At 44.1% G+C, this 26,211-nt stretch overlaps 1 protein-coding gene across 1 annotated transcript in view; it reads right to left on the reverse strand.

Moving 5' to 3' along the window:
- The window catches only part of LOC119925634 (ceruloplasmin-like), a 66,792-nt gene that overhangs the window by 28,972 nt on the left and 11,609 nt on the right, over positions 1–26,211 (reverse strand). The window contains exons 4-14 of the mRNA XM_038743982.1: positions 23,599–23,772; positions 22,718–22,972; positions 15,981–16,149; positions 14,537–14,676; positions 13,365–13,505; positions 12,008–12,219; positions 10,140–10,290; positions 5,150–5,362; positions 3,237–3,444; positions 1,622–1,761; positions 86–214 (exon numbers count right to left, since the gene is read on the reverse strand). Of these exons, the coding sequence (XP_038599910.1) occupies positions 86–214; positions 1,622–1,761; positions 3,237–3,444; positions 5,150–5,362; positions 10,140–10,290; positions 12,008–12,219; positions 13,365–13,505; positions 14,537–14,676; positions 15,981–16,149; positions 22,718–22,972; positions 23,599–23,772 (1,932 nt within the window). The remainder of the gene's footprint in view (positions 1–85; positions 215–1,621; positions 1,762–3,236; positions 3,445–5,149; positions 5,363–10,139; positions 10,291–12,007; positions 12,220–13,364; positions 13,506–14,536; positions 14,677–15,980; positions 16,150–22,717; positions 22,973–23,598; positions 23,773–26,211) is intronic.

Raw genomic sequence — 26,211 nt, forward strand, 5'->3', positions numbered from 1 at the left:
ACTTTTCTTTTGCCACCCAACTACTGGAGCAGTTTCTCTGCCCGTTAATCTGCCCATTATATTCCATTCCATCTAAACTATTTACCTGGTTCTGTGGGAACTACAGTGTCATTGTCAGTCTTCACTCCATAAGCGTGAATGGAATATGGGTGGGTGGCCATGTTTTTGAAGACAATTTTCACTTCATCACCAACTTTTGCAAAGAGAAGGGGGCCTGGAGGGAAGGAATAGAAAGAGGAGTTAACATTGGGTTGGGTTTCAGTTGTAGCTTGCATTACCAAACCTTTCAAGGTTAAGGGGCAGAAATGATTGCACAAAGCGGAGGAGGAATTGTGAGGGAAGAGCAGACAGGTCAAAAGTGAATGTAAAGCACCAGGTCATTTTTGCTCTTTTATAAACATGGTTTTCGATTGCTGGCAAGACTAGGGGCCTGGATTCAAACAGGTCAACTCTAGAAATACTGCTGTTGAGTAGGGAATGTGTCTGTTATATTGTGCTCTCCCAAGTGTTTAGTATAGTGCTTTACACATAGTAAGTGTTTAAGTAAATATGATTGACTGACTGACCTTGGCTCTTATAGGGAGCTATAAAGCTGTTGGAGTATTTTGTTTCTTATGATCTTGTGCCTTCATCTTACTGCCTGGGCTTCCTTACCTTTCCTGTAATATTGTGAATACCTGGGGAGCAGAGATCCCATGTAAATCCAGCTGTGAATGATTGTCTTGTTCATGCCATTCTCCTGAGACCAGGAATATACAGACGACATGAATTCTGGTGGTGTAGACCATTTCCATCTGTAATTTTTTTGAATGACTGTCTCTTCCTCTAGACTGTAAACTCCTTATGGGCAGGGATCATGTCTACCAACTCTATTGTACTGTACTCTCCCAAAGTACTTAGTACAGTTTTCCTCACACAGTAAGGACTCAGTAAATACTATTGATTGATCTGCATGATTGAGAATCCATGATTATAAAATCTTGTGTGAATTGGTTGTGGAAACAGCCTGAATCACCTACTCTTCACATCACTTGCATTACTGATTGAACTGCAAAATGTACCAGGCCATAATGCAATGGCATGTTTGATAAGGATTTTTTTTCTCCCCTCAACATTTCCTTTCAAAACCTGGAAGGGTCTCAGTGTGCCAGATTGTCAAAAATTCAATTTGGGGGCAACTTCTGCCTGAGACCTGCTCTATCTATTGAAACCATTTCTCTTTCCTGGGTCACTGTGAAAACCGGGGCAGCGGTAGCAGCCATCGTGGTGATTTGGGCTGCTGTTTCCAAACTGGCAGATGACACTGCATGCTAGGAAACTGGAGAACAAGCAGGGTACTCTTGGAACATTTTGACTGTTTACAGAGCCATTCCTGGTGACAGAAAGAGGAAAAAAAACTGGCATAACTTTTTTTTTTTGAGGGTCAGTAGGCGTTCTAATAGATCAGTTAATGGGGAAAGTGAAAAAACACCCAGTAGGCATCTTATAAACAGCCACCAGTCCTAGTAGGGAAGGTAACACCCAGATAAGAAAGGTTAAGAGGAGGGAGTGAAGTTTTTAGAGAAGTAGCCTCTGAGCTGGAAGTCAGCAAATCCATATCCATCTGTTTTCGCGATCATACCTAGAAGATCCAGATGTTTTTCTGCTTCCTTTCTTTCTGTCAGAGTCCTGAATGTGCTGTCATTGTACTGACGGTACACAACTTTCTTGTACTTTGAGCCAATGAACCATTCTCCTTTATCTAAGTATATGTTCGGAGGGCTTAAGAAAACAGAAGAAAAATAGATTAACAAATGGCAGTGAGGAAAAGAGTCAAACGGAAAATGTTCTTATTTAAATAAGGTTACTGCGTAATCATATGGGAGAAGCACAGAGAGAAAGATTTACTTTTGAGTGGGGCAATTCCACCTCAGAACGCACAAATCTACCTCTGAACTTTCAATGCTTTTGTCTTAAATCCTGTTTTTTTTTTAAAGGAGAAGTAGCTTAGAGAAGCAGCTTGGCTCAGTGGAAGGAGCACGGGCTTTGGAGTCAGAGGTCATGGGTTTGAATTCCTGCTCCACCACATGTCTGCTGTGTGACCTTGGGCAAGCCACTTAACTTCTCTGATCCTCAGTTACCTCGTCTGTAAAATGGGGATTAAGACTATGAGCCCCACGTAGGACAACCTGATCACCTTATATCCCCCCAGTGCTTAGAACAGTGCTTTGCACATAGTAAGCGCTTAACAAATGCCATCATTATTATGAAAAAAAGCGAGAAACAATTCAGTTACCAAGTGAGTTCAGTAAACAGAGATAAAGCAAGTGGTGTAAGGATGAGATTTGAAATCGAGCAGGGATGCAGATAGGAAAGAAGATATAAAATGGCTTTTTCACAGATGGGGCCTTCTGAAGGTCTGACTGTCATATCAAGAAGGGGTTAGGTTGGGTGCAGATTGTAGGCTGCCAGCACCAGATAATTGGAGACCAAAGAGAGGGGAGAGCAAAGGAAAGGGGGAAGAAACAGCACGAAGCGGCATGGCCTAATGGATAGAGCACAGGCCTGGAGGTCAGAAGGACCTGGGTTCTAATCGCAGCTCTACCACTTACCTGCTATGTTACTTGGGGCAAGTCACCTATGCCTCAGTTACCTCATCTGCAAAGTGGGGATTGAGACTGTGAGGCCCTATGTGTGACAAGGACTGTGTCCAATCTGATTAGCTTGTGTCTACCCCAGTGCTTAGTACAGTGTCTGGCTTATAGTAAGCCCTTAAACACCATGAAACAAAACAAAACAAAACAAGAAACAAAGTAAAAGGAACTATTCCTGAAACTTTGTAAAGCCTGAGAGAGAATTTATATATAATTTTTCTGAAATCTCCCTCTGCAGATCCAAGCCTCCACATGCCAAGTGACTGAAAAGAAAGCTACAGCTAGAGGGAAGAATTGGTTGGGAAGCAGTGTGGTTCAATGGAAAGACTAAAGATCTGGGAGTCAGAGGAGCTGGGTTCTAATCCTGACTCCGCCACTTGCCTGCTGTGTGAACTTGAGCAAGTCATTTAACTTCATTTAACCTCATGGGGATTTCGATATCTGTTCTCCCTCTCACTTAGACTGTAAGCACCATGTTGGACAAAGGACCATGTCCTATCCGATTGATTTGTTTCTATCCCGGCACTCAGAACAGTGCTTGACACATAATAAGCGTTGAACAAATACCATTAGAAAAAATGAAGGCTGAAGTGACTACTTTACTTTTCTCGTTGTAGATGATGGAGTTCTTTCTCCCACGCCCTACTGGGGGAATAATCCCACTCCATTTCCACAGCAGCGATGTAGTAAACCTTCTCATTCCGATAGCGGGTTGTGTTCGTCTGAGATGCCTTGCACTGTTTCACTAGATATTTCTCCTTCATCCCGCCTGTAAAGTGGTCTGACACGAGGCACAAGACGTTAAAAAGTCCTGGAGGAACCAACAAGAAATATTGGTTTATGTGCGAGGAGCAAAAAAGAAGTTGGGATGTCAAGGGTCACGTTGCCTGCATTTCCCGGTCTCTAAGTCTCTTTCTCTTCCAATTGTATGTTGGAGAGAAAATGTGTGAGAATGAATAAGGCACAAGGTCAGACAGCAAAAAAGGAGAAAATGAATGCCAGAAAAGTTTTGTGAAGACAAGCAGGGAATAGGAGGGGCCTGTTAGTCAAAAAAATTCTAGCTAACTAAGAGGCAGGGCTGCCCAGCTTGGAGTAGTCCGAGAGAGGGCTTGTGTGAGAGATGCAGAATTAGTCTTACGGACCCTACAGTTGGAAGGTATGGAGTGGACATTAGTAGGAAGATGGAGCTCACTGGTGAACTGCATCCTAATTTGATTTAGGATCAGCAGTGTGTTTAGAAGCAGTGTGGTCTAGCAGAAGCAGTATCACCTAGTGGAGAGAGCACAGGCTTGGGAGTCAGAAGGACCTCGGTTTTAATCCCGGCTCTGCCAATTGCTTGCCGTGTGACCTTGTGCAAGTTACTTAACTTCTCTGTGCCTCAGTTTCCTCAGCTGTAAAATAGGAATACTTGTTCTCATTTCTACTTAGACTGTGAACCCCATGTGGGACAGGGACTGTGTCCGATCCAATTAACTTGTACCTACCCCAGAGCTTATAACAGTGTTGTTGGTTAGGGACCGTCTCTATATGTTGCCAATTTGTACTTCCCAAGTGCTTAGTACAGTGCTCTGCACACAGTAAGTGCTCAATAAATACGATTGAATGAATGAATGACATATAGCAAGCACTTAAAAATACCAGAAAAGAAAAGAAAAAGAAAGAAAAAGGTGTTTGGTGGGGATGCCACTTCTAGAAATAGCCTCCTGACACCATTGTTGGAGGGAGAGGGGTTGTCTGGGCAGGGAACGTGTCATAATTCCCAAGCACTTAGTACAGTACTAGCACTTAGTACGGTACTCTGCACACAGTAAGTGCTCAATTATTAGGATTGAATGAATGAATGGGGTGCTTTGCATATAGTAAAAGTTATGGACAGTTGTCCATAACAGTCCTGCTAGTGCTCTCCCAGGATGGATAGTATCTTCACCAGTTCCAGGGCAAGTCACATCCAGCTTGAACCTTCCTAGCTCCTCTCTCCGGTGGGGAGGTTTGGGGTCTGGTTCCCTCCCATTATTGGCAATGCTAGGGGAGGGTCCCTCCCCTAGAGGTCCATTGGCCTGACGGCTCTTTGGCCGGGGAGGTCAAAGAGCAAGTTACTTCAGCTTTCTGGCTGATGAAGTGTCATCCAACACCACTTTCCTGGGGCTGAGCAGTGAAGCCCTAAGATGGCAGCATAGATTCTGTAGAGTATGGGTTGATACGGGAAAGGATAGAGGGCTATAGAAGTCCCTAGGAAATTAATCAGTGGTATTTATTAAGTGCCTACTATGTGCAGAGCACTGTTCCAAGAGTAAAATGCAACACAGGAGGCAGACACATTCCCTGCCCACAATAAGTTCACAGTCTAGAGGAATGTTACCAAGTCGATAGACAATCGAAATGCAAGATGGCAGTGCCCTCAAGTTCCCATTTGTAATCCCATCGAGAGACTCCTCCAGAGAGTCTCTCCAACCCACAAAGATGTTAGAAGAATTTCCCGAAAGAAAGTCCCACCCGATGCCACCACCAGTGCTCACCTACAGAATCGGGGATCATAAGGAGGGTCTCAGAGGTCTGTGGGAACACAGTGGCCGTGTCTATTCTTCCTCCTGCAATGGTCAAGGTGCCTCCAGAAAAATGGACCCCGTGCAGATCTTTCTCTGATCCCACGCTGAAGACATGCCATGAGACCTGGTCTCCCAGACACATATCGAGCCCAGGCTGATTTCCGTACATGAATCCATTTATGGCTGTGAGAGAAGGGTGGAAGAAGAACGAGTGTTTTTGATTGGTGTTGACTTGGCCAACATTACTAACGTCTTGTAGCCGGCCAGCTAAGGACCGGCCTTCGTGGAGTTCTGCTTTGCTTTCAGCAGTGTCTTTCACTTTAAAAATCCCCAGAACCTGCCCCGATTCTATTAAGTGAATTCGTTTCTCCTGGAAGTTCTCAGTACTTTATACAGCTTCTTCTGGGAAAAACAGCTCATTATGGGCAGGGAACACGTCTGCTAATTCTGTTGCATGGAACTCGCTCAAGAATTTAGTATAGCGCTCTGCCACTGATTGATTCTGTCTGCACCATCTTGAGGTGGAAAATCTGCACTTGTCACCTCAAAGACCCAGAGATTCCATTACGAAGGAGGAACTTTAATCAGCCCTGTTTTATGGGTAAGAAAACAATGAATGAGACTATCTGTTAAGTTACTTTTCTCGCAAGGGAGTAAGAAAGCTGGATTAATGAAGTTATATATCCCTTCCTTAGCATTCATGTATGCATATGTACTCAGTCAATCAATCATATTGACTGAGTGTTTAGTACAGAGCACTGTATACAGCGCTCGGTGGAACATGTCTACCAACTCTGTTATAGTGTACTCTCCCAAAGGCTTAGTACAGTGCTCTGCACATAGTAAGCACTCCGTAAACACAACTGAGAAGCAGAAGAAGCAGAGAAGCAGCGTGGCATAGTGGATAGAGCACAGGCCTCGGAGTCAAAAGTCATTGGTTCTAATCCTGGCTCTGCCACTTAATAATAATAATAATAATAATAATAATAGCATTTATGAAGTGCTTACTATGTGCCAGGTACTGTTCTAAGCTCTGGGGAGGTTACAAGATGATCAGGTTTTCTCATGTGGGGCTCACAGTCTTCATCCCCATTTTACAGATGAGGTAACTGAGGCACAGAGAAGTTAAGTGACTTGCCCAAAGTCACACAGCTGACAAGTGGTGGAGTCGGGATTTGAACCCATGACCTCTGACTCCAAAGCCCGTGCTCTTTCCACTGAGCCACGACCCTGGGCAAGTCACTTCACTTCTCTGGGCCTCAGTTACCTCATCTGTAAAATGGGGATTGAGACTGTGAGCTCCACGTGGGACAGGGACTGTGTCCAACTCGATCTGCTCGTATCCACCCCAGTGCTTAGTACAGTGCCTGGCACATAGTTAAGTGCTTAACAAATGCCATAATTATTATTATTATTATTAACTGATGGATTGATTGGTTGATTAATTGGGAGAGTACAACAGAGATGGAAGACACATTTCCTGCCCACAAGGGGCTTACAGTTTAGAATGGGAGACAGCCATTAAAATTATAGATATGTACATAATACCATCATTATTATTAAAAGTCCTATGGGCTGAGGATGGTGTAAATAAAGGGTAAAAATCCAAGTTCAGGATTCGGTGATTTATTTTTGCTACTCCAGTTGGCAATATTTTTATGTTTTCCCCTAATATTAGAGTGTAAGCTCCTTGTGGTCAGAGAAGGTGTCATTTCACTATTTTGTCCTTTCCATCACCTAGTGTGGTTCACTGCAATAAGTGGGCACTTAATAAGTGTTGCTGTTACTACTACTGGCTCTAAAACCATGCTGAATCCATCTCCCTCTCTGCCCCATTGGTCAATTTGTTGTTCTTGTCATATGTGCTTTGCACATTTTAAAACATCAAATGCTCTGCAGATGCCAGAAAGCCCGCTGGAAAAAGCCATAGATTTCAAGTCCTAATATTTTAAACCTTTGACCAGAAAGTAAGCTCTGAAGAATGTGCAAATAAATTTTTGTTCTCAAGGGCCAGACTGTCAAAACTGTTTTTTGTGTTTTTTTTTATGGTATCTATTATGTGTTTACTAGGTGCCAGGCAATGTGCTAAGCACTGGAGTAGATACAAGATAATCAAGTTGGACACAGTCCACATCCTGCATAGGTTCACAGTCTTAATCCCCATTTTATAGGTAAGGGAGGCCTAGAGAAATGAAGTGACCTGCCCAAGGTCACACAGCAGACAAGTGAAGGAACCCAGAGGAGAACCCAGGTCCTTCTGGCTCCCAGGCCTGTGCTCTATCCACTAGGCCATACTGCTTCACTGTTGGGAAGTGCAGAGGGTTCCCCACATGGCATCAAGTCTCTGCTCGGAGCAGGAGGGGTTTACCTAATAATAAGAATCGTGGTATTTGTTAAGCTCTAACTATGTGCCAAGCACTGTAGTAAGCCCTGGGGTAGATACAAGCAAATCGGGTTGGACGCAGTCCCTATCTCCTATAAGGTTCACAATCTTAATCCCCATTTTACAGATGAGGGAACTGAGGCCCAGAGAAGTGAAGTGACTTGCCCAAGATCACACAGCAGCAGACAAGTGGCAGAGCCAGAATTAGAACCCAGGTCCTTCTAACTCCCAGGACCGGGCTTTTCCCACTAAGGCATGCTGCTTCTTTACTTCCAGCAGGGGATAAGGGGCTACACCCAGGAAGACCGCCCTCCCTGGGAGAAGCACTGTTGCCCATTGAGACCTGCCTAGCATCCTCAATCATTCTCAGGATCGGAACAAGGAGACTCAGGGACTGTCTCCCCCCTCTAGATTGTAACCTCCTTGTGGGCAGGGAATGGGTCTATCAATTCTGCTGCATTGTATTCTCCCAAGTAATTACTACAGGGCTCGGAACACAGTTGGTGCTCAATAAATCCCACTGATTGATTGGTTGATTGATCAGTCAGGGCACGGACTGAGCTGGTCGCTGACATCTCTGGCAGGGGGTGTTGGTTAAGTGGGGGGCTGTTTGCCTAAGTACAACCCCTACTCTTCCTCTGCTGGCGCAGCGGTTGCCCCTTATTGCCCCTGTCTGGCCCTTCCAGAGAAGCAGTGTGGCTCAGTGGAAAGAGCCCGGGCTTGGGAGTCAGAGGTCGTGGCTTCTAATCCCAGCTCAGCCAACTGTCTGCTGAGTGACTTTGGGCAAGTCACTTCACTTCTCTGCATCTCAGTTACCTCATCTGTAAAATGGGGATGAAGACTGTGAGCCCCATGAGGGGCAACCTGATCACCTTGTATCCTCCCCAGTGCTTAGAACAGTGCTTGGCACATAGTAAGCACTTAACAAATGCTATTATTATTATTATTATTATTTGGAGTGACCAAAGTGGGGATAGTGGAGGGCCAGCAGTGAGCATCTTACCCCCCGGCTGGCCCATTGGTACCCTCTTCCTTCTGTGGCGAAGCAAGATGACAAAACAAAGGACAGCTTCTTGTGGGCAGGTGTCCTAAGGTGAACCCACCATCTCAAGGTCAAATGCTATCTTGTGACTGCCCGAGCCAGCAAAGCAGAACTCGGAAACCAAACCGCTAGATTGACAGCCTAAGCCGGGAATGCAGTAGGTGTCCCTCACCCCCATGCCAATCAAATTAGGTATGGAGGAGGGGGGAGGGGGGAGATTGGATGAACTGAGGCGAGAAGCTGGAATGGCCTAGGAGCACAGGTAATAAATACCTGTGGCCTCTGAACTTCTGTGCAGTGGTTCGAGACTGGCAGTAGCCAGCTGCGGGTCATCTCTGCCCAGAGCGTGGAATGCCCACTCTGCCTGCACCAAGCGAGGAGCCGTGGAATGGATGAGTGTACCACTGAATGCTCGTGGGGCTGGAAACTAGGTGCTTCATCACAGGTGGGTAACACATAAATGGATTCCTCCCAAGTGGGAAGCGTTTGTGGGTGGGAGCTAGCTGCCCCATCATGTGTGAAAAAAGCATAAGTGAATTCCTCCTGGGTGGGACCTGGGTATTTTGCCGCATGCGAGTAACATTTAAGTATATTCCTCTTGATAGGGAAGCTCTAATATCATTGAATAATCATATTCCTCCCAAAAGGGGCCCCCTGAAAGGCCAACACAACCCAATTTGCTTTCAAATTTCTGCTTCCAAAATAATCAAATTATTCAATTCGCTGTGTCCAAAATAATCAAGTAATTCAATTCATTGCACCGAAAATAATCAAATAATTCAATTCGCCTCACAGAACAAATTTTGTATAAAACTCAGCCTTTCTGTCCTCAGTCTCTGTCTCTCTCATCGCGCTGATTCCCGAATGAACCTGTCCCCGGACGACGGAAGACAGCAGGGAACGTGTCTACCAACTCTGTTGTACTGTACTCTCTCAAGCTTTGAGTTCTATGCTCCTCACACAGTAAATTCTCAACTGATTGATTGATTGACACCGTTTTTGTTTTAGCAATGGACAAGACACAATGTGGCAAGGACCATCAGAGGTGTATTCTTCACGTCCTGTCTCTGGCCTGAAACACCCTCCCTCTTCATAGCCAAAAGACGATCTCTCTTCCCACCTCTAAAGCCTAACTGCAAGCACATCTCCTCCAAGAGGTCTTCCCTGACTAGGCCCTCATTTCCTCTTCTCCCACTCCCTTCCGTGTCATCCTTGAACTTGGATATATACCCTTCAATCACCCCTCCTTCAGCCCGACAGCCCTTATGTATGTAGCCGTAATTTATTTACTTATATTAATGTCTGTCTCCCCTCTAGACTGCAAGCTCGATGAAGGCAGGGAACATGTCTACCACCTCTGTTATAATGTATTCTCCCAAGCACTAAGCAGAGTGTTCTGCACATAGTAAATGCTCAATAAATACAATTGATTAATATAGAATTTGCAGATGGATTGTGTCTTAGTTTTTTTGACAGACTAATGTGCGTTTTCATTTTACACTTAGATTCTTTTCTTAAATAAAGTTATCCCTTACAGTACATCTTGTTCGAATGTTGGAAGTCAGCATCTTCTTTCTTCACCTGGTCAGGGCTTGTGGTGAACAGTTTAATATTGTCATCCAGGTATAAGCTCTCATTCTCATCAAATATTGTTAGAAGCAAGATAAACTCTTTGTCAACCCCTTTCTGTGGATGAGAAGGGAAGAGGAGGAATCAGATGAAGCAAGGATTTCACCCAACCCAATCTTCAAGAATATGTCAGGCAAAAAGGCAATCCAAACCTAATATGATTTATCAATTGGGTGTTGAGTGTCCAAAAGGAATATTGATTGGCCAGGAGTTTCTCCCTACAGGCCAATGGGTAAACTTACATATAACAGAATTCAAGAGTGAATTCTTGCAGTCCCCACCAAACTCTCTCCTGAGAGAACAATTAACGAGATTACTGATAAGGCGCTTATTCAGCTTTTTAAAAAATGATATTTGTTAAGCCCTTCCTATGTTCCAGTTACTGCACTAAGTGCTGGAGTAGAAACAAGCTAATAAGGTTGGACACAGTCTGCTGTGTCCACATCCCAGAGTCTTAATTCCCATTTTACAGATGAGGTAAATGAGGCCCAGAGAAGTTAGTTGATCAGCCCAAGATCACACAGCAGACAAGGGTGGAGTCAGGATTAATAATAATAATATAATAATAATAATAATGGCATTTGTTAAGCGCTTACTATGTGCAAAGTACTGTTCTAAGCGCTGGGGAGGTTACAAGGTGATCAGGTTGTCCCACGTGGGACTCACATTCTCCATCCCTACTTTACAGAAGATTAAAACCCAGGTCCTCAGACTTCCAATTCCCCCTTTCTCTCAAAGCCCTGCAGGACCTCTTAAAGTGCTCTAGAGGATTAGGATATGTACAACAGGAGTTCTCATGTGTCTGTCCAGCCTCTCTGTGGGAGCTTGAATCTCAGCCCCCAGAGAGCAATCCTCAGAACTCAGAATCTGGACAGAAGCAGATTGGGACCTCTATCTCACACCAACTACAGGCTCCTTCCCTCTTCTCCTGGGTCTGTCTGCTGATCTCAGTCTCTGCTTTCTCCTGAAGTAGGGACAGTCTCTTCTTCTCATGAAGCCAGACCATGCCGGTTCCTGAACTCAACTCTCACAGGGCAGTGGTGAAGCCCTGGGGCTGCCATGGAGATTGGCAGACATACTCCTTAGTGAGGGAGGAGTGGATCCTTCTTCTCTTCCACGAGGTTCACCAGTAAAGCCGCCCAGTGCAGCCACGTTGATGAATCCTTCATCCTCCCTGACTTTGCACAGTATATCATTCTTCTCATCAGAAGAATGGTCCACATAGTCCTGGCTGTGCCATCCCATCAGCCATCTTGGCCTCCATATCTGTTCATTATTTTCTATTGATTTCTTCACTTTTGCCTGTCACATATCTATCCCCTTGTTCTTTAACAAGGATTTATTTGCCCATCTGTATCGCTCACTTTGACTATCAAGTGCAGGGACTGTATCATTCATTTCTTTTATATATTCTCCAGTTGCCTAGTAGAAGATGCAAGCTCTGATGAAGCTTCCTCAGTTGGCCCAGGAAACATGCCCACTTGGCTTGCTGCCCTTTGACTGTCCTCCTGTATTTGCCCATCTGCCCCCAGAATCCCTCACCGAAAACTGTAAGAGAGGAGCCCTGCCCTGTCCCCTCAGAGCTGGTGGGTGGACAGGCAGATGGTTGTATGGTTGAGCCTGAGGTTGGGATTATGATCTGGGATCCCCGCTCCAACCCTTCAGATCGCCTGGTCTCTGGGGGAAGCATACGCTGCCCTGAGCCCCTTCCTTTGTCAGGAGTTGGGAATCCCAGATCACATAGAGACCCTGCCAGCTTTTCCCAGGTGCTTACCTGTTTCCCATCAGCTTGGAGACTCCCATTCCTACACACCAGGAGAGGGCCTACCAGCCCGGCATTGACTTCTTCTGGTGTATCTATCCCGGAGTAGTACAGCCAGGTCAAGCAGTTTGGGTCGGAGGAAGTGGGCCCCACTCCTTTGGGGACTGTCCATTCGTAGGTGAAATTTGCCCCGGGGGTCACATTTGAGGATGGAGGAGGGATGCCTGGGAAGAATTGAGCATGGCAAGTTAGTGCCAGCACAGGGCTGAGCATTCTGCACTCGACCACGTGAGGGAAGAATAGAGGCAGAAGAATGAGAGTTGTAGTATTTGCTAAGTGCTTAACATGCGTCAAGCACTGAACTAAGTGCTGGGGTAGATACATGATACATGATACATATCTATTCTATTTATTTTATTTTGTTAGTATGTTTGGTTTTGTTATCTGTCTCCCCCTTTTAGACTGTGAGCCCACTGTTGGGTAGGGACTGTCTCTATATGTTGCCAATTTGTACTTCCCAAGCGCTTAGTACAGTGCTCTGCACATAGTAAGCGCTCAATAAATACGATTGATGATGATAATCAGGTTGGACGCTATTAATAATAGTGATATTTGTTAAATGCTTATTTTGTGCCAAACACTCTACTAAAATCTTGGGTACATATAAAATGATTAGGTAAGACACATCTCTGTTGCTCGTGGGGCTACTAATCTAAGGGAGTGGGAGACAGGAATTTAGTCCCCATTTTTTTTACAGATTGGGAAACTGAGGCCCAGAGGTTAAGTGACTTGCCAGAGGTCACAGAGCAGGCAAGGGGAAGAGCTGGTACAAAGCTGGTACTAAGTAAGCACTTAGTACAGTGCTCTGCACACAGTAAGTGCTCAATACATATGATTGAATGAAAGCTGGGATCAGTTGCCTGACTTCCAAGCCTGTGCTCTCACTGTTTCTCCAGTTCTGGGGACGAGTTTCTTTTCCTTTTGTTTTGGCATGTCAGAAGAGTGAGCGATGTGCCCCATCCTCTTTTTTTTTTCTAAAGATATCTGTTAAGTGCTTACTATGTGGCAGGCATTGTACTAAGCGTTAGAGTAGATATAAACTAATCAGGTTGGATAGAGTCCTGGTCCCACATAGGGCTCACAGTCTTAATACCCATTTTACAGATGAGGGAACTGAGGCCTAAAGAAGTGAGGTGACTTGCCCAAGATCACATAGCGGACTAAAGGCAGAGCCGGGATGAGAACCCAGATGAGAGCTTTTGGACTCCTAGGTTCGTGCTCAACCCACTAGGCCATGCTGCTTCCCATTTCTTGAGTGTCTACTGGATAGCAAGCAGTGGGAGTGCTCAGCCATTGTCTGGGGACTTACCGCCATGGAGGGTGTGGTAGTGAGACCCCTCGTTGCTCTTGGTGAACCTTACTCCGTGAGGCTGAATGCTGACGGGGTGGGTTCCGTTGTTATACAGTGTCACCTTAATGGTGTCTCCGACTTCTGCTCTAATGACAGGACCTAGAGACAAGCACAGAGTCAGTCCTCCCCTCAATCAATGTCCAGGGAGACACCATCCTAATTCCCCAGGAGCCAATCAGGATGTCCACGGCCATCCTCCAGAAGAATATGGACCACAGAAGTCCCCAGACTGCTCAGGCATGGTTTCATTTAGAGCTGATCAGCAGACAGGCTGGGGGTGCTCAGCAGGAGAGCTATCGTACTGTATCAGCCTCCTCTCTGATCTCCCATCCTCTTGTCTCTCCCCACTTCAATCCATACTTCACGCTGCTGCCTGGATTGTCTTTGTCCAGAAACACTCTGGACATGTTACTCCCCTCCTCAAAAGTCTCCAGTGACTACCAATCAACCTACGCATCAGGCAGAAACTCCTCACCCTCGGCTTCAAGGCTGTCCATCATCTCGCCCCCTCCTAGTTCACCTCCCTTCTCTCCTTCTCCAGCCCACCCTGCACCCTCCGCTCCTCTGCCGCTAATCTCCTCACCGTGCCTCGTTCTCGCCAGTCCCACCATCGACCCCCGGCGCACGTCATCCCCCTGCCCTGGAATGCCCTCCCTCTGCCCATCCGCCAAGCTATCTCTCTTCCTCCCTTCAAAGCCCTACTGAGAGCTCACTTCCTCCAGGAGGCCTTCCCAGACTGAGCCCCCTCCCTCCTCTCCCCCTCCTCCCCGCTCCATCCCCCCGCCTTACCTCCTTCCCTTCCCCACAGCACCTGTATATATGTATATATGTTTGTACATATTTATTACTCTATTTATTTATTTGTTTTACTTGTACAAATCTATTCTATTTATTTTATTTTGTTAATATGTTTGGTTTTGTTCTCTGTCTCCCCCTTCTAGACTGTGAGCCCACTGTTGGGTAGGGACTGTCTCTATATGTTGCCAACTTGTACTTCCCAAGCGCTTAGTACAGTGCTCTGCACACAGTAAGCGCTCAATAAATACGATTGATTGATTGATTGATTGATCGTGTGCCGTGACGACTGCAAAAATCCCGTTGGAAAAGTAAACGGTTCCACCCACTCTTACCCAGGAGGCCGAGATGGTCTTCCTCAGGGTTCCTGGATTTTTGCTTCGTGAAGGTGTCATCTGTGTACTCACGGTAGACCAGCTTTTTATACGATCCTCCAATTCTGGTGGGGCCTTGAACGAAAAATGCCTCGGGCTCACTGTGCAGAGGACAGAGCCGATAAAGAAGCAATTTCAGTTTCAGAATCGAGAGGGAAATCAAGAATCAGCAGTGGAAACTTGACTCTTTCGTTCCAAATTCTCACACACGGTCTCTTCGTTACAAGTTACACAGATGTAAGCTCATTGTGGGCAGTGAATGTGTCTGTTTATTGTTGAAATGTACCCTCCCAAGCGCTTAGTACAGTACTGTGCACACAGTAAGTGCTCAATAAATATGACTGAATCAATTGCAGACCTATGAAAGGGTGTGTTTGACCAGGGCCTAATCACTGTTAACATTTTAATCAGTCTAATCTTTAAAGGACTCTCAAAAGCTCTCATAATAAAAAAAGTCCTTAAACGTATTCTGCAACATAATAACTGTGGCATTTGTTAAGCATTTAATATATTCCAGGCACTGTACTAAGCACTGGGGTAGATACAAGACAATCAGGTTGGACACAGTCCCTGCTCCACATAGGGCTCACAGTATTAATATTTCACAGATGAGGTAGCTAAGGCGCAGAGAAGTGAAGTGACTTGCCCAAGGTCATGCAGCAGACAAGTGGAGAAACTAGGATTAGAACCCAGGTCCTTCTGATACCCAGGCTCGTTGCTCTATCATACCATCTGCAGTTGGCTGTGTGCTGATGTGATTGATTTCACATTTTTTACTATTGAATTTGAAGGGAAAGGGGAAGAATATTTTCACATTGTTTACTATATTCTCCCTTTGTTGAGGTATTCTAGAACTTCGACTTTTCCTGGGCCTGTGGTAGCTTCCTTCTCTCAGAGGCAAACACTGCACTGGCCTCAAAATAACTTCAAAACAGTCATGGGGCTTTTTTTTTTTTAATGGCATTTATTAAAGCGCTTACTATGTGCAAAGCACTGTTCTAAGCGCTGGGGAGATTACAAGGTGATCAGGTTGTCCCACGGGGGGCTCACAGTCTTCATCCCCATTTTTACAGATGAGGGAACTGAGGCCCAGAGAAGTTAAGTGACTTGCCCAACGTCACACAGCTGACAATTGGCAGAGCTGGGATTTGAACCCATGACCTCTGATCTGGTTTTGGGATTTGAAGACCACCTAGTGCCTGGTTTTAAAATAAACTACAGTGAACTCTAGTTCCCCATAAAGAATGGTATTTACCCCAAGATCCAAGGGTTTTCATTTTAGGCCACCCCTCTGGTGTTTGCTAAATCTCCAATTGCTTGAATCATTTTGACTGAGCCAGGCCTGCCTAACCAGAAACAGATTTTCTGCAGAGAATCAGGTCTATCCCCAAACCAGGATTACTACCTTCCAGGGTCAGTTAGGTTTTTCCCTGTAAAATGGTCAATTCCAGTCGGGCCGTAGTTCCAAATGATTTCCTCTGCGGCAATATAGTAACGCCTCACGCTCTTCCCAGTGACGTTGTCAGTTGGTGGCTTTTTGCAGTCTTCTACTTGGAAAAAGGCCTGCATGCCACCTAGGAACAGAAGATGATAATAATTAATAATAATAACGATACTTGTTAAGCATTTGCAATATTCCAAGCATAGCAATATCACTGGGTAGATACAAGATAATCAGGTTGGACACGGATCAAGCACTGGGGTGGATACAAGCAAATCGAGTTGAACACGTTTTACATTTTACAGTTCCCCCATTTTACAGACGAGGGAACTGAGGCTCAGAGAAGTGAAGTGCCTTGCTCAAGGTCACACAGCAGACAAGTGGTGGAGCCAGGATTAGAACCCGTGCCCTTCTGACTCCTAGACCTGTGCTCTATGCACTATGCCATGCTGCTACCTCAGCACTTAATACAGTGCCTGGCGCATATTAAGCACTTAACAAAAAACATTAAAAAAGAAGAGGAACTCCAAGATGAGGGCATTCTCTTTGTACCTTGGACTCTCAGGATAGAGATAGACTCATTGATTGTGATTCACTCATTCATTCATCCATTCATTTAATAGTACTTATTAAGCGCTTATTGTGTGCAGAGCACTTTTACCAAGCACTTAGGAAAGTAGAAAACAGCAGTAAAAAGTTACATTTTCTGCTCACAATGAGCCTGACGATTCCAAAAGTTCCAGAAGTTTGGTTCCGGGGACTCTTTGTAGACTGGGGCAGAGGGGATCAATTAATAAGTCAATCAATGGTATTTACTGAGTGCTTACTGAATGAAGAGCACTGTACTAAGCACTCGGGAGAGTAGAGTTGATAGACACGTTCCCTGTCTAAAATAAGCTTACTGCCTAGAAGGGAAGGCAGACGTTAATATGAATGTCATTTATAAATATAAATGAAGAATTTATCTGCTCTCATTCCTTTCCAAATATCTGCTCTCCATCTGATCAGTCAAGCAATCGATACTATTCACTGAACCCTTACTCTGTGTGGAGTACAATACTGAGCAGTTGGAAGAGTACAATGAAGTTAGAGAATGCAATCCCTTCACTAAAGGAGCTTAAAATCTCAAGGTGTAAGCTCACTGTGGGCAGGAAATGTGTTTATTGTTATACTGTACTCTCCCAAGTGTTTAGTACAGCGCTCTGCACACGGTAAGTGATCAATAAATACTATTGACTGAGTGACTTTAGCTCTAGCAGGGAGACAGGCATTAAAATGAATTCCAGGTAGGGGGAATTAAAAAGAGCTTGAAGACATTCATTCATTCAATCGTATTTATTGAGTGCTTACTGTGTGCAGAGCACTGTACTAAGCGCTTGGGAAGTACAAGTTGGCAACGTATAGAGACGGTCCCAACCCAACAGTGGGTTCACAGTGTAGAAGGGGAGACAGAGAACAAAACAAAACATATTAACAAAATAAAATAAATATGTTGGGCAGGGACTGTCTCTATATGTTGCCAATTTGTACTTCCCAAGTGCTTAGTACAGTGCTCTGCACACAGTAAGCACTCAATAAATACGATTGATGATGATGTACAAATAAAATAAATAGAGTAATAAATACGTACAAATATATATACATATATACAGGTGCTGTGGGGAGGGAAAGGAGGTAAGGGGGGGATTCATTCAATCGTATTTATTGAGTGCTTACTGTGTGCAGAGCACTGTACTAAGCGCCTGGGAAGTACAAGTTGGAAACATATAGAGACGGTCCCAACCCAACAGTGGGTTCACAGTCTAGAAGGGGAGACAGAGAACAAAACAAAACATATTAACAAAATAAAATAAATATGTACAAATAAAATAGAGTAATAAATACGTACAAATATATATACATATATACAGGTGCTGTGGGGAGGGAAAGGAGGTAAGGGGGGGATTCATTCAATCGTATTTATTGAGCGCTTACTGTGTGCAGAGCACTGGACTAAGCACTTGGGAAGTCCAAGTTGGCAACATATGGAGACGGTCCCTACCCAACAGTGGGCTCACAGTCTAGAAGGGGGAGACAGACAACAAAACAAAATATATTAACAAAATAAAATAAATAGAAAAAATATGTACAAATAAATACAAATTACAAAGTACAAATAAATGTACAAATAAACAAATGTACAAATAAATATGAACAAACATGTACAAATAAAATAGAGGAATAAATCCGTCCAAACATATATATCCCCAAGTGCTGAAGTGAGGAGACTGTTGCGTGCTCTTTGCCCCTTCCAAGCTAGTCTTACTGTACCCCCAGTTCTCTAGTGGGGGGGTTGTGTCCTTGTAGAACCCCATGTTAAGGAAAGTGTGCTCTGCAGCACTCATCCCATGTCCAAGGCTGGCACACACCCCGCCATTTCGCCCAATACAGTGTCATGCTGTATAGAGAAAGCTGTGCATTGTTGAAACAACTTACCCTAATTCTCATTGCCTTCTTCTGTCCAAAATACTTAGTGAAAGCATGCGTTTTGGCAGAACTGAGCGTACCTAGCTCTCAGTAAGTCAGTCTCTGGCCCATTGCTCATTTCATTTCAAATTCACCACCATACAGTTCTCCCCATTTTGGAAGCCCTCTTGAAGCGCTCAATAAATACGATTGATTGATTGTACTTCCCAAGCGCTTAGTGCAGTGCTGTGCACACAGTAAACGCTCAATAAATATGATTGATTGATTGATTGATTGATTGATTGAAATCCCACCTTGTGGTCTAGTGGAGAGAGCACTGATTTGGGAGTCAGGAGGACCTGGGTTTTAATCCCCGCGCTGCCACTTGTCTGGTGTGGGACCTTGGGCAAATAAATCACTTTTCCATGCTTCGGTTCCCTCATCTGTAAAATGGGGATTGTAAGCCCTATTTGGGACAGGGATTGTGTTCAACCTAATTATCTTGTATCTGCCCCAGTGTTTAGAACAGTGCTTGGCACATAGTAATAATAATAATGGCATTTACTGAACACTTACTATGTGCAAAGCGCTGTTCTAAGCGCTGGGGAGGTTACAAAGTGATCAGGTTGTCCCACGGGGGGCTCACAGTCTTCATCCCCATTTTACAGATGAGCTAACTGAGGCCCAGAGAAGTGAAGTGACTTGCCCGAAGTCACACAGCTGACAAGTGGTGGAGTCAGAATTTGAACCCATGACCTCCAACTCCAAAGCCCGTGCTCTTTCCACTGAGCCACACTGCTTAACAAATAGTATTGTTACCATTATTATTCCTCGGCATAATTCATAGCAACAGAGGTCAGGAAGCCTCACTGCCACCCTTAGCACTTGCATATATGTAAAAAATATTCTTAGGATTTATGTATATAGTAGAGCAATTCTTATTTATTTATACATCTTTCCCAACTTCTAGCTGTGTCTCTTTTTCATTACCCTGATCCCAGAATTTGAGAATCATTTTGGTTTTTATGTCTCTCCATTACACTGCAAGCACCTCGTGGACAGGATATTTGTCACTTGATTCTGTATGTAGTTTAGTTCCTTTAATTGAGTGGGTGTTTTTTTATGGTACTTGTTAAAGCGCTTACTATGTGTTAGGTACTGAACTAAGTGCTGGGGTAGATACAAGACAATGAAGTTGGACACAGTCCCCGTCCTAAATGGGGCTTCAAGCGCTTAGTACAGTGCTCTGCACGCAGTAAGCGCTCAATAAATACAATTGATTCACAGTCCAAGTTGGAGGAAGAAGGGTTTAATGCCCATTTTGCAGATGAGAAAATTGAGGCCCAGAGAAGTTAAGTGACTTACCCAAGATCACATAGCAGGCAAGCAGCAGAGCCAGGATAAGAACCCATTTCCTCTGATTTCTAGGCCCACGATCTTTCCACTTGGCCACACTGCTTCTGACTTAATACATGTTATTATTACTGAGAACCTACTGTGCACAGAACACTGTACTAAGAGTCTGGGAAAGTACAATAAAATAGAGTTGACTGCCCACAAGGAGTTTGCTGTGTATTGTCAAGCACTGTACTAAGAACTGGGGTAGATACAATACAATCAGGTTGGACACAATCCCTGTCCTGCTTGGGGATCGCAGTCTAAGTAAGAGGGAGAACAGGTATTGAATCCCCATTTTACAGGTAAGGAAATGCTGCTACGCTATGCTGCTTAATACATGTTATTACTATTCAGTTAAACTCGATCACATTTATTTAGGGCTTACTGTGTACAGAGCACTGTACTAAGTGCTTGGGAGAAGACAATAATAAATACTGCTACTATGAGGGCAGGAATTTTGTACAACCCAGTTATTAAACTCTGTTGGCATAGTGTTCTGCACAAAGTAGGCTCTCAGTGAATACATAGTAAGCGCTTAACAAATACCAACATTATTATTATTATTATTATTATTACTACTATGGAAGAGAATGATGACAGTGGTAATGAAGTAATACCTGCCCCCGCCACCAGATCCTGGGAATAATAATAATAATAATGATGGTATTTGTTAAGTGCTTACTATGTGCAAAGCACTGTTCTAAGCACTGGGAGGATGCAAGGTGATCAGGTTGTCCCATGTGGGGCTCACAGTCTTCATCCGCATTTTACAGATGAGGTAATTGAGGCACAGAGAAGTTAAGTGACTTGCCCAAAGTCACACAGCTGGCAATTGGTGGAGTCGAGATTTGAACCCATGACCTCTGACTCCAAAGCCCGGGCTCTTTCCACTGAGCCACGCTGCTTCTCATACTGGCTCTGGCAGGGAATACTGGCAGGAAGAATCAGACAATTAATCTGAAGTCTTTTAGAATAAGAAGTACCATATGTATTCAAAGTATCATTACATTTGCGAATACAAACTTTGATTTAAAAGAAGAGGCTCTCGATGTAACACAGCAAGGTCAAAATAATAATATTAATGATGCAATGTATTTAGTGCTTACTATGTGCTAAGCTCTGGGATGGATACAAGGTTATAAAATCAGACCGTGGCAATGAGGGACAGAGGACTGATCGACTCCTGTTAAGCTGAAATTCTACTCTCTCCTAGGAATTCTCCTTTGAAAGGGAAATTATTCAAAAAGAGGGAGTAAAAATTCCAATTTTGGACCAAATATCATAGATATAACTCTCTAGGTCAGATTTATTTCTAGTCTTTCTGGAGAAAGATACATTATGTGTGTTTATTTGAAAAATTAAATAGATCCCCTGAACTGAGGCTTCATTCACTCAGGGGTTATTTATTTGGGTAGGCCAAGAGGAGAAGAAACACAAAAGCATTCTCCCCTATTGAAGGATGTGATAAAGCTCTGTGACCTAGTGGAAAGAGGTCAGGGGTCTGGGTTGTAATCCTGGCTCTGCCACTTGCTGGCTGTGTGATATTGGGAAAGTCACTTAACTTTGCTGTGCCTTGCCTTGCTTCCTTATCTGTAAAATGGGGATTCAATACCTGTTCTCCCTTCTACTTAGACTGTGATCCTCCTCCCCATCCCCCCCGCCTTACCTCCTTCCCCTCCCCACACCACCTGTATATATGTTTGTACATATTTATTACTCTATTCATTTTACTTGTACATATTTCCTATATTTATTTTATTTTGTTAATATGTTTTGTTTTGTTGTCTGTCACCCCCTTCTAGACTGTGAGCCTGCTGTTGGGTAGGGACCGTCGCTATATGTTGCCAACTTGTACTTCCCAAGTGCTTAGTTCAGTGCTCTGCACACAGTAAGTGCTCAATAAATACCATTGAATGAAAACAGGGCAGGGATTGAGTCTAACCTGATTGCATTGAATCTACCCCAGCTCTTAGTAAGGTGCTTGACAGTAAACTCCTTGTGGGCAGGGATCACATCAGCCAACTCTATTTTATTGTACTTTCCCAAATGCTTACTACAGTGTTCTGTGCACAGCAAGTGCTCAGTAAATACCATTGATTGATTGGTTGATTGTTTGACACATAGTAAAGGAGCAGCGTGGCCTAGTGGAAAGAACACAGGCCTGGGGGTCAGAGGACCCAGGTTCTAATCCCGGCTCTCCCATGTGCCAGTCCTGTGATTTTGGGTAAGCCACTTAACTTCTCTGTACCTCAGTTACCTCATCTGCCAAATGGGGATTCAATACCTGTTTTCTCTCTTACTTATACTGTGAGTCCTCTTTGGAATGGGGACTGTGTCTGACCTGATTATTTTGTATATTCCCAAGCGCTTAGAACACTGCTTTACAAATAATAAGAACTTTACAAATACCACAGTTATCATCACGGACAGGGAACGTTTATACTCACAAGCACTTAGGACAGTGCCCTGTAAATGCTCAGTAAATATCACTGATTGGTAGTAAGTAAGCACGTGGCAAATACCAAACTTATTAGAAAGTTCATTCATTCGTTCATTCAATCATATTTATTGAGCACTTACTGTGGGCAAAGCGCTGTACTAAGCTCTTGGGAGAGTACAATATAACAATAAACAAAACTCGCTCTTTTTGATACAGTTGAGCTAAGGCACATGTCAATTTGCATTCCATAAGTGAACACACGTAGATCATGAGCCCCATGTGGGACAGGGACTGTGTCCAACCTGATTAACTTGTGTCGACCCCAGTACTTAGAGCAGTGCTCGGCACATACTAAGCACTTAGTAAACACCCTTATTATTATTATGAAATACCATGTGCAGAAGTTATCACCTCTTACCACGCAAATGTTTATGAACTTGGCAACTAATCATCCATTCACCGATGCTCTTTGCCACCATAGAAACATCTACCAGGGTGGCAGGGAAGATGCTCAAGGTATCAGTCCGGTGGTTTCTGAACAGCATAGTCTGTCCATGCAGAAAGATCGTGTGCAAGTCGTACGCACCCCCGATGCCAAAAAAATACCATTTTACCTTGTCTTCTGCACACATGGAAAGACCCGGGAGATTGCCAAACATGTATCCGTTCATTGCTGAGAGAAAAGAAGCATTCATTAGTTCATGCTGTGTCTTGGAGAGGTGGCGGGGGTGCTGAGTGGGGCAATGGAATCTGTGCAGTAGCGGTGGCCTGGAAAAATAGAATCCCTTATTCATCACTAGGAAAAACTAGGCCAGGCTCAGATATAAGTTCTGCCTGAGAATAAGCCATCCTGGTTGATTAAGGAGACTGCTAACAAGTGTAGATGGCAGCTTTATGGAAATTGGCTTTATTCAGGCTATAATTCTATTTATTCTGATGGTACTGACACTTGTCTGCTTGTTTTGTTTTGCTGTGAGCCCGTTATTGGGTAGGAACTGTCTCTATATGTTACCAATTTATACTTTCCAAGTGCTTAATACAGTGCTTTGCACACAGTAGGTGCTTAATAAATACGATTGAATGAATGAATAGAATGAGATCCAGCAATCATGGTGAATTTTGTGCATCTGGCATCTAATGTAGCTAAGTGAAAACTAAATATTGTCATCTGCCTTAGCCTTGGATGTTACATTTGGCTCCGAACTTGATCTTGTAGCCAAGCTGAACTGGGGGAAATAGCTGACTGCGATCACTGGAGAGATAAAATAATTGATGGTAATTCTGCAGCTTTGATCTTACAGCGCATTTTGTTGCTCTCCTGGAAGTCAGCATTCCCTTTGTCAACTTTATCTGGCTCAGTGCAGTAGGTCTTAATATTGTCGTCCAAATACCAGCTCTGATTTTCATCCATTATGAAGAACAGCATAGCGAACTCTTTGTCCACATACTTTTCCTTGTTCCTATACAGAGTCCCTGAAATACAGAAGGTGAAGCCTTAGTTTCCAGATGGAGAAAGCTTAGCGTCTTTACTGTGCAGTTGCGTTGTCATTTATGAATGGAAAATGCCCTCTGTGCGCTTTATTAGCAGTGTCTCTGTCACTAAACATACATGTGTCCTCTAATCATTGTTTTGATTAGCTGCTAGAGTGATTTTGACCTCTTTCAGTAGAATGAACTGAAATTCAGGTGAAACCTTGTTGCATCTAATAATAATAATTGTGGTACTGCTAAGTAGCATCATGGCCTAAGGGAAAGAGCATGGGCCTGAGTTCCACTTAGAATATGAACCCCATGTGGGAGTTAATTTTCTTGGATTTACCTCAGAGTTTAGTACAGTGCTTAACACATAGTAAGTGCTTAGCAAATGCCACAATTATTATTATTATTATTATTATTATGCACCTACTATGTGCCAAGCACTGTACTAAGTGCTGTAGTAAACACAATATAAACCCACTGGACCCAGTCCCTGTCCTACTGGGACTTACAGTTTAAGTGGGAGGGAGAACAGGAGAACAGAAAAGCAGCGTGGCCTAGCAGATAGAACAAAGTTCCTGGGAGTCAGAAAGGCCTGGGTTCTAATCCCAACTCTGCCACTCGTCTGCTTTGTGACCTTGGGCAAGTCACTTCACTTATCTCTGCCTCAGTTACCTCATCTGGAAAATGGGGATGAAGACTGAACCCCATGTGGGACAACCTGATTAATGTATATCTACCCCAGTGCTTAGAACAGTGCTTGGCACATAGTAAGCACTTAACAAATACCATTATTATTATTATTATTACTATTATTATTATTAACAGGTGATAGCATGCAGACTTTGGTGAAGGGAATCCAGGGGCATCTGTTACTGGGGAAGAGCTGACCCTTCCATGTCAATGGGAATTAAGACTGTGAGCTCCACTTGGGATAGGAACTATGTCCAGACTGATTTGTTTGTATTCACTCCAGCACTTAGTACAGTGCCTGGCATATAGTAAGTGCTTAACAAATACCTTATTATTATTATTATCCCCATTTTACAGGTGAGGTAACTGAGGCATGGAGAAGATGAGTGAATTAGGGTCATCAAGTGGCAAGTGGTGGAGTTGGGACTAGAACCCAGGTCTTCTGACGCCCAGCCCCATGTTCTATCTGCAAGACCACACTGCTTAGCATCAGAGAGAACAAAGGTGTTGTCGAGTGAAAACTGTTGCATCTGAGAAACAGTGTCCTTTGATGGGGCACAGGCCTGACCGTTGACCACGTACGCTGGTGGAAGTCTTTCTCCTCAGGAGGCCCAGTCACCGTCATAAGGATGGTATCTTATGTGTGTAGCCCCACTGACTCCAAAACTAGATTCCCACCGAAGCATGAAGGGAAGAGGATCAGATTCTCCCCCAGTCACCTCACTAGCCTTCCGGAGGGCACTCATTCCAGGTCTGCTTTTTGCCGGGTTGGGGAGAGGAGGTCTGGTGGCCTCTTGCTACTTTGCTTCTTGGTCCCCGATAACGGCTGTAGCTGCTGTCACTCATCACTGAGGGGGATGCTTATGTCAGTCAGTCAGTCAATTGCATTTATTCAGTGCTTGCTGTTTGCAAAGCACTGTACTAAGCGCTTGGGAATGTACAGTATAACAATAGCAGACACATTCCCTGTCCACAGAGAGTTTACAGCTTCCCTTCTGCCTGGAATTTCCTCCCCCTTCACATCCATCTGGTCCACATTCCCATAATAATAATAATAATGATGGCATTTGTTAAGCACTTACTATGTGCAAAGCACTGTTCTAAGCGCTGAATAATAATAATAATAATAATAATAATGATAGCATTCATTAAGTGCTTACTGTGTGGGTAGGGACTGTCCCTAATGTTGCCAATTTGTACTTCCCAAGCGCTTAGTACAGTGCTCTGCACACAGTAAGCGCTCAATAAATACGATTGATCATGATGATGCAAAGCACTAATCTTAGTGCTGGGGAGGTTACAAGGTGATCAGGCTGTCCCACGTGGGGCTCCCAGTCTTCATCCCCATTTTACAGATGAGGGAACTGAGGCCCAGAGAAGTGAAGTGACATGCACAAGGTCACACAGCTGGCAATGGGCAGAGCCGGAATTTGAACCCCTGACTTCGAACCCCAAAGCCTGTGCTCTTTCCCATTCCCAAAGCCCTTCTGAAACTACATTTCCCCCAGGAGGCCTTCCCTGATTGATTTCTAATCTCACTTTATAAACCGCTTAACTGCTGTTTCGGCATTTCCTAGCCACATAACAACTTTAAGAACCCCCAAGCCCTAGTAGTATTTAAATAATGATGATCATAACGATGATAGTGGTGGTGACATTTATTGTGTGTTCTATATGCTAAAGACTGTTCTAAGCACTGAGGTAAATACAAAATAACCAGAATGGACAGAATTCACAGTGCTC

The sequence above is a fragment of the Tachyglossus aculeatus genome, chromosome 1 (genome assembly GCF_015852505.1).
Source record: "Tachyglossus aculeatus isolate mTacAcu1 chromosome 1, mTacAcu1.pri, whole genome shotgun sequence".
NCBI classification, from domain to species: Eukaryota; Metazoa; Chordata; class Mammalia; order Monotremata; family Tachyglossidae; genus Tachyglossus; species Tachyglossus aculeatus.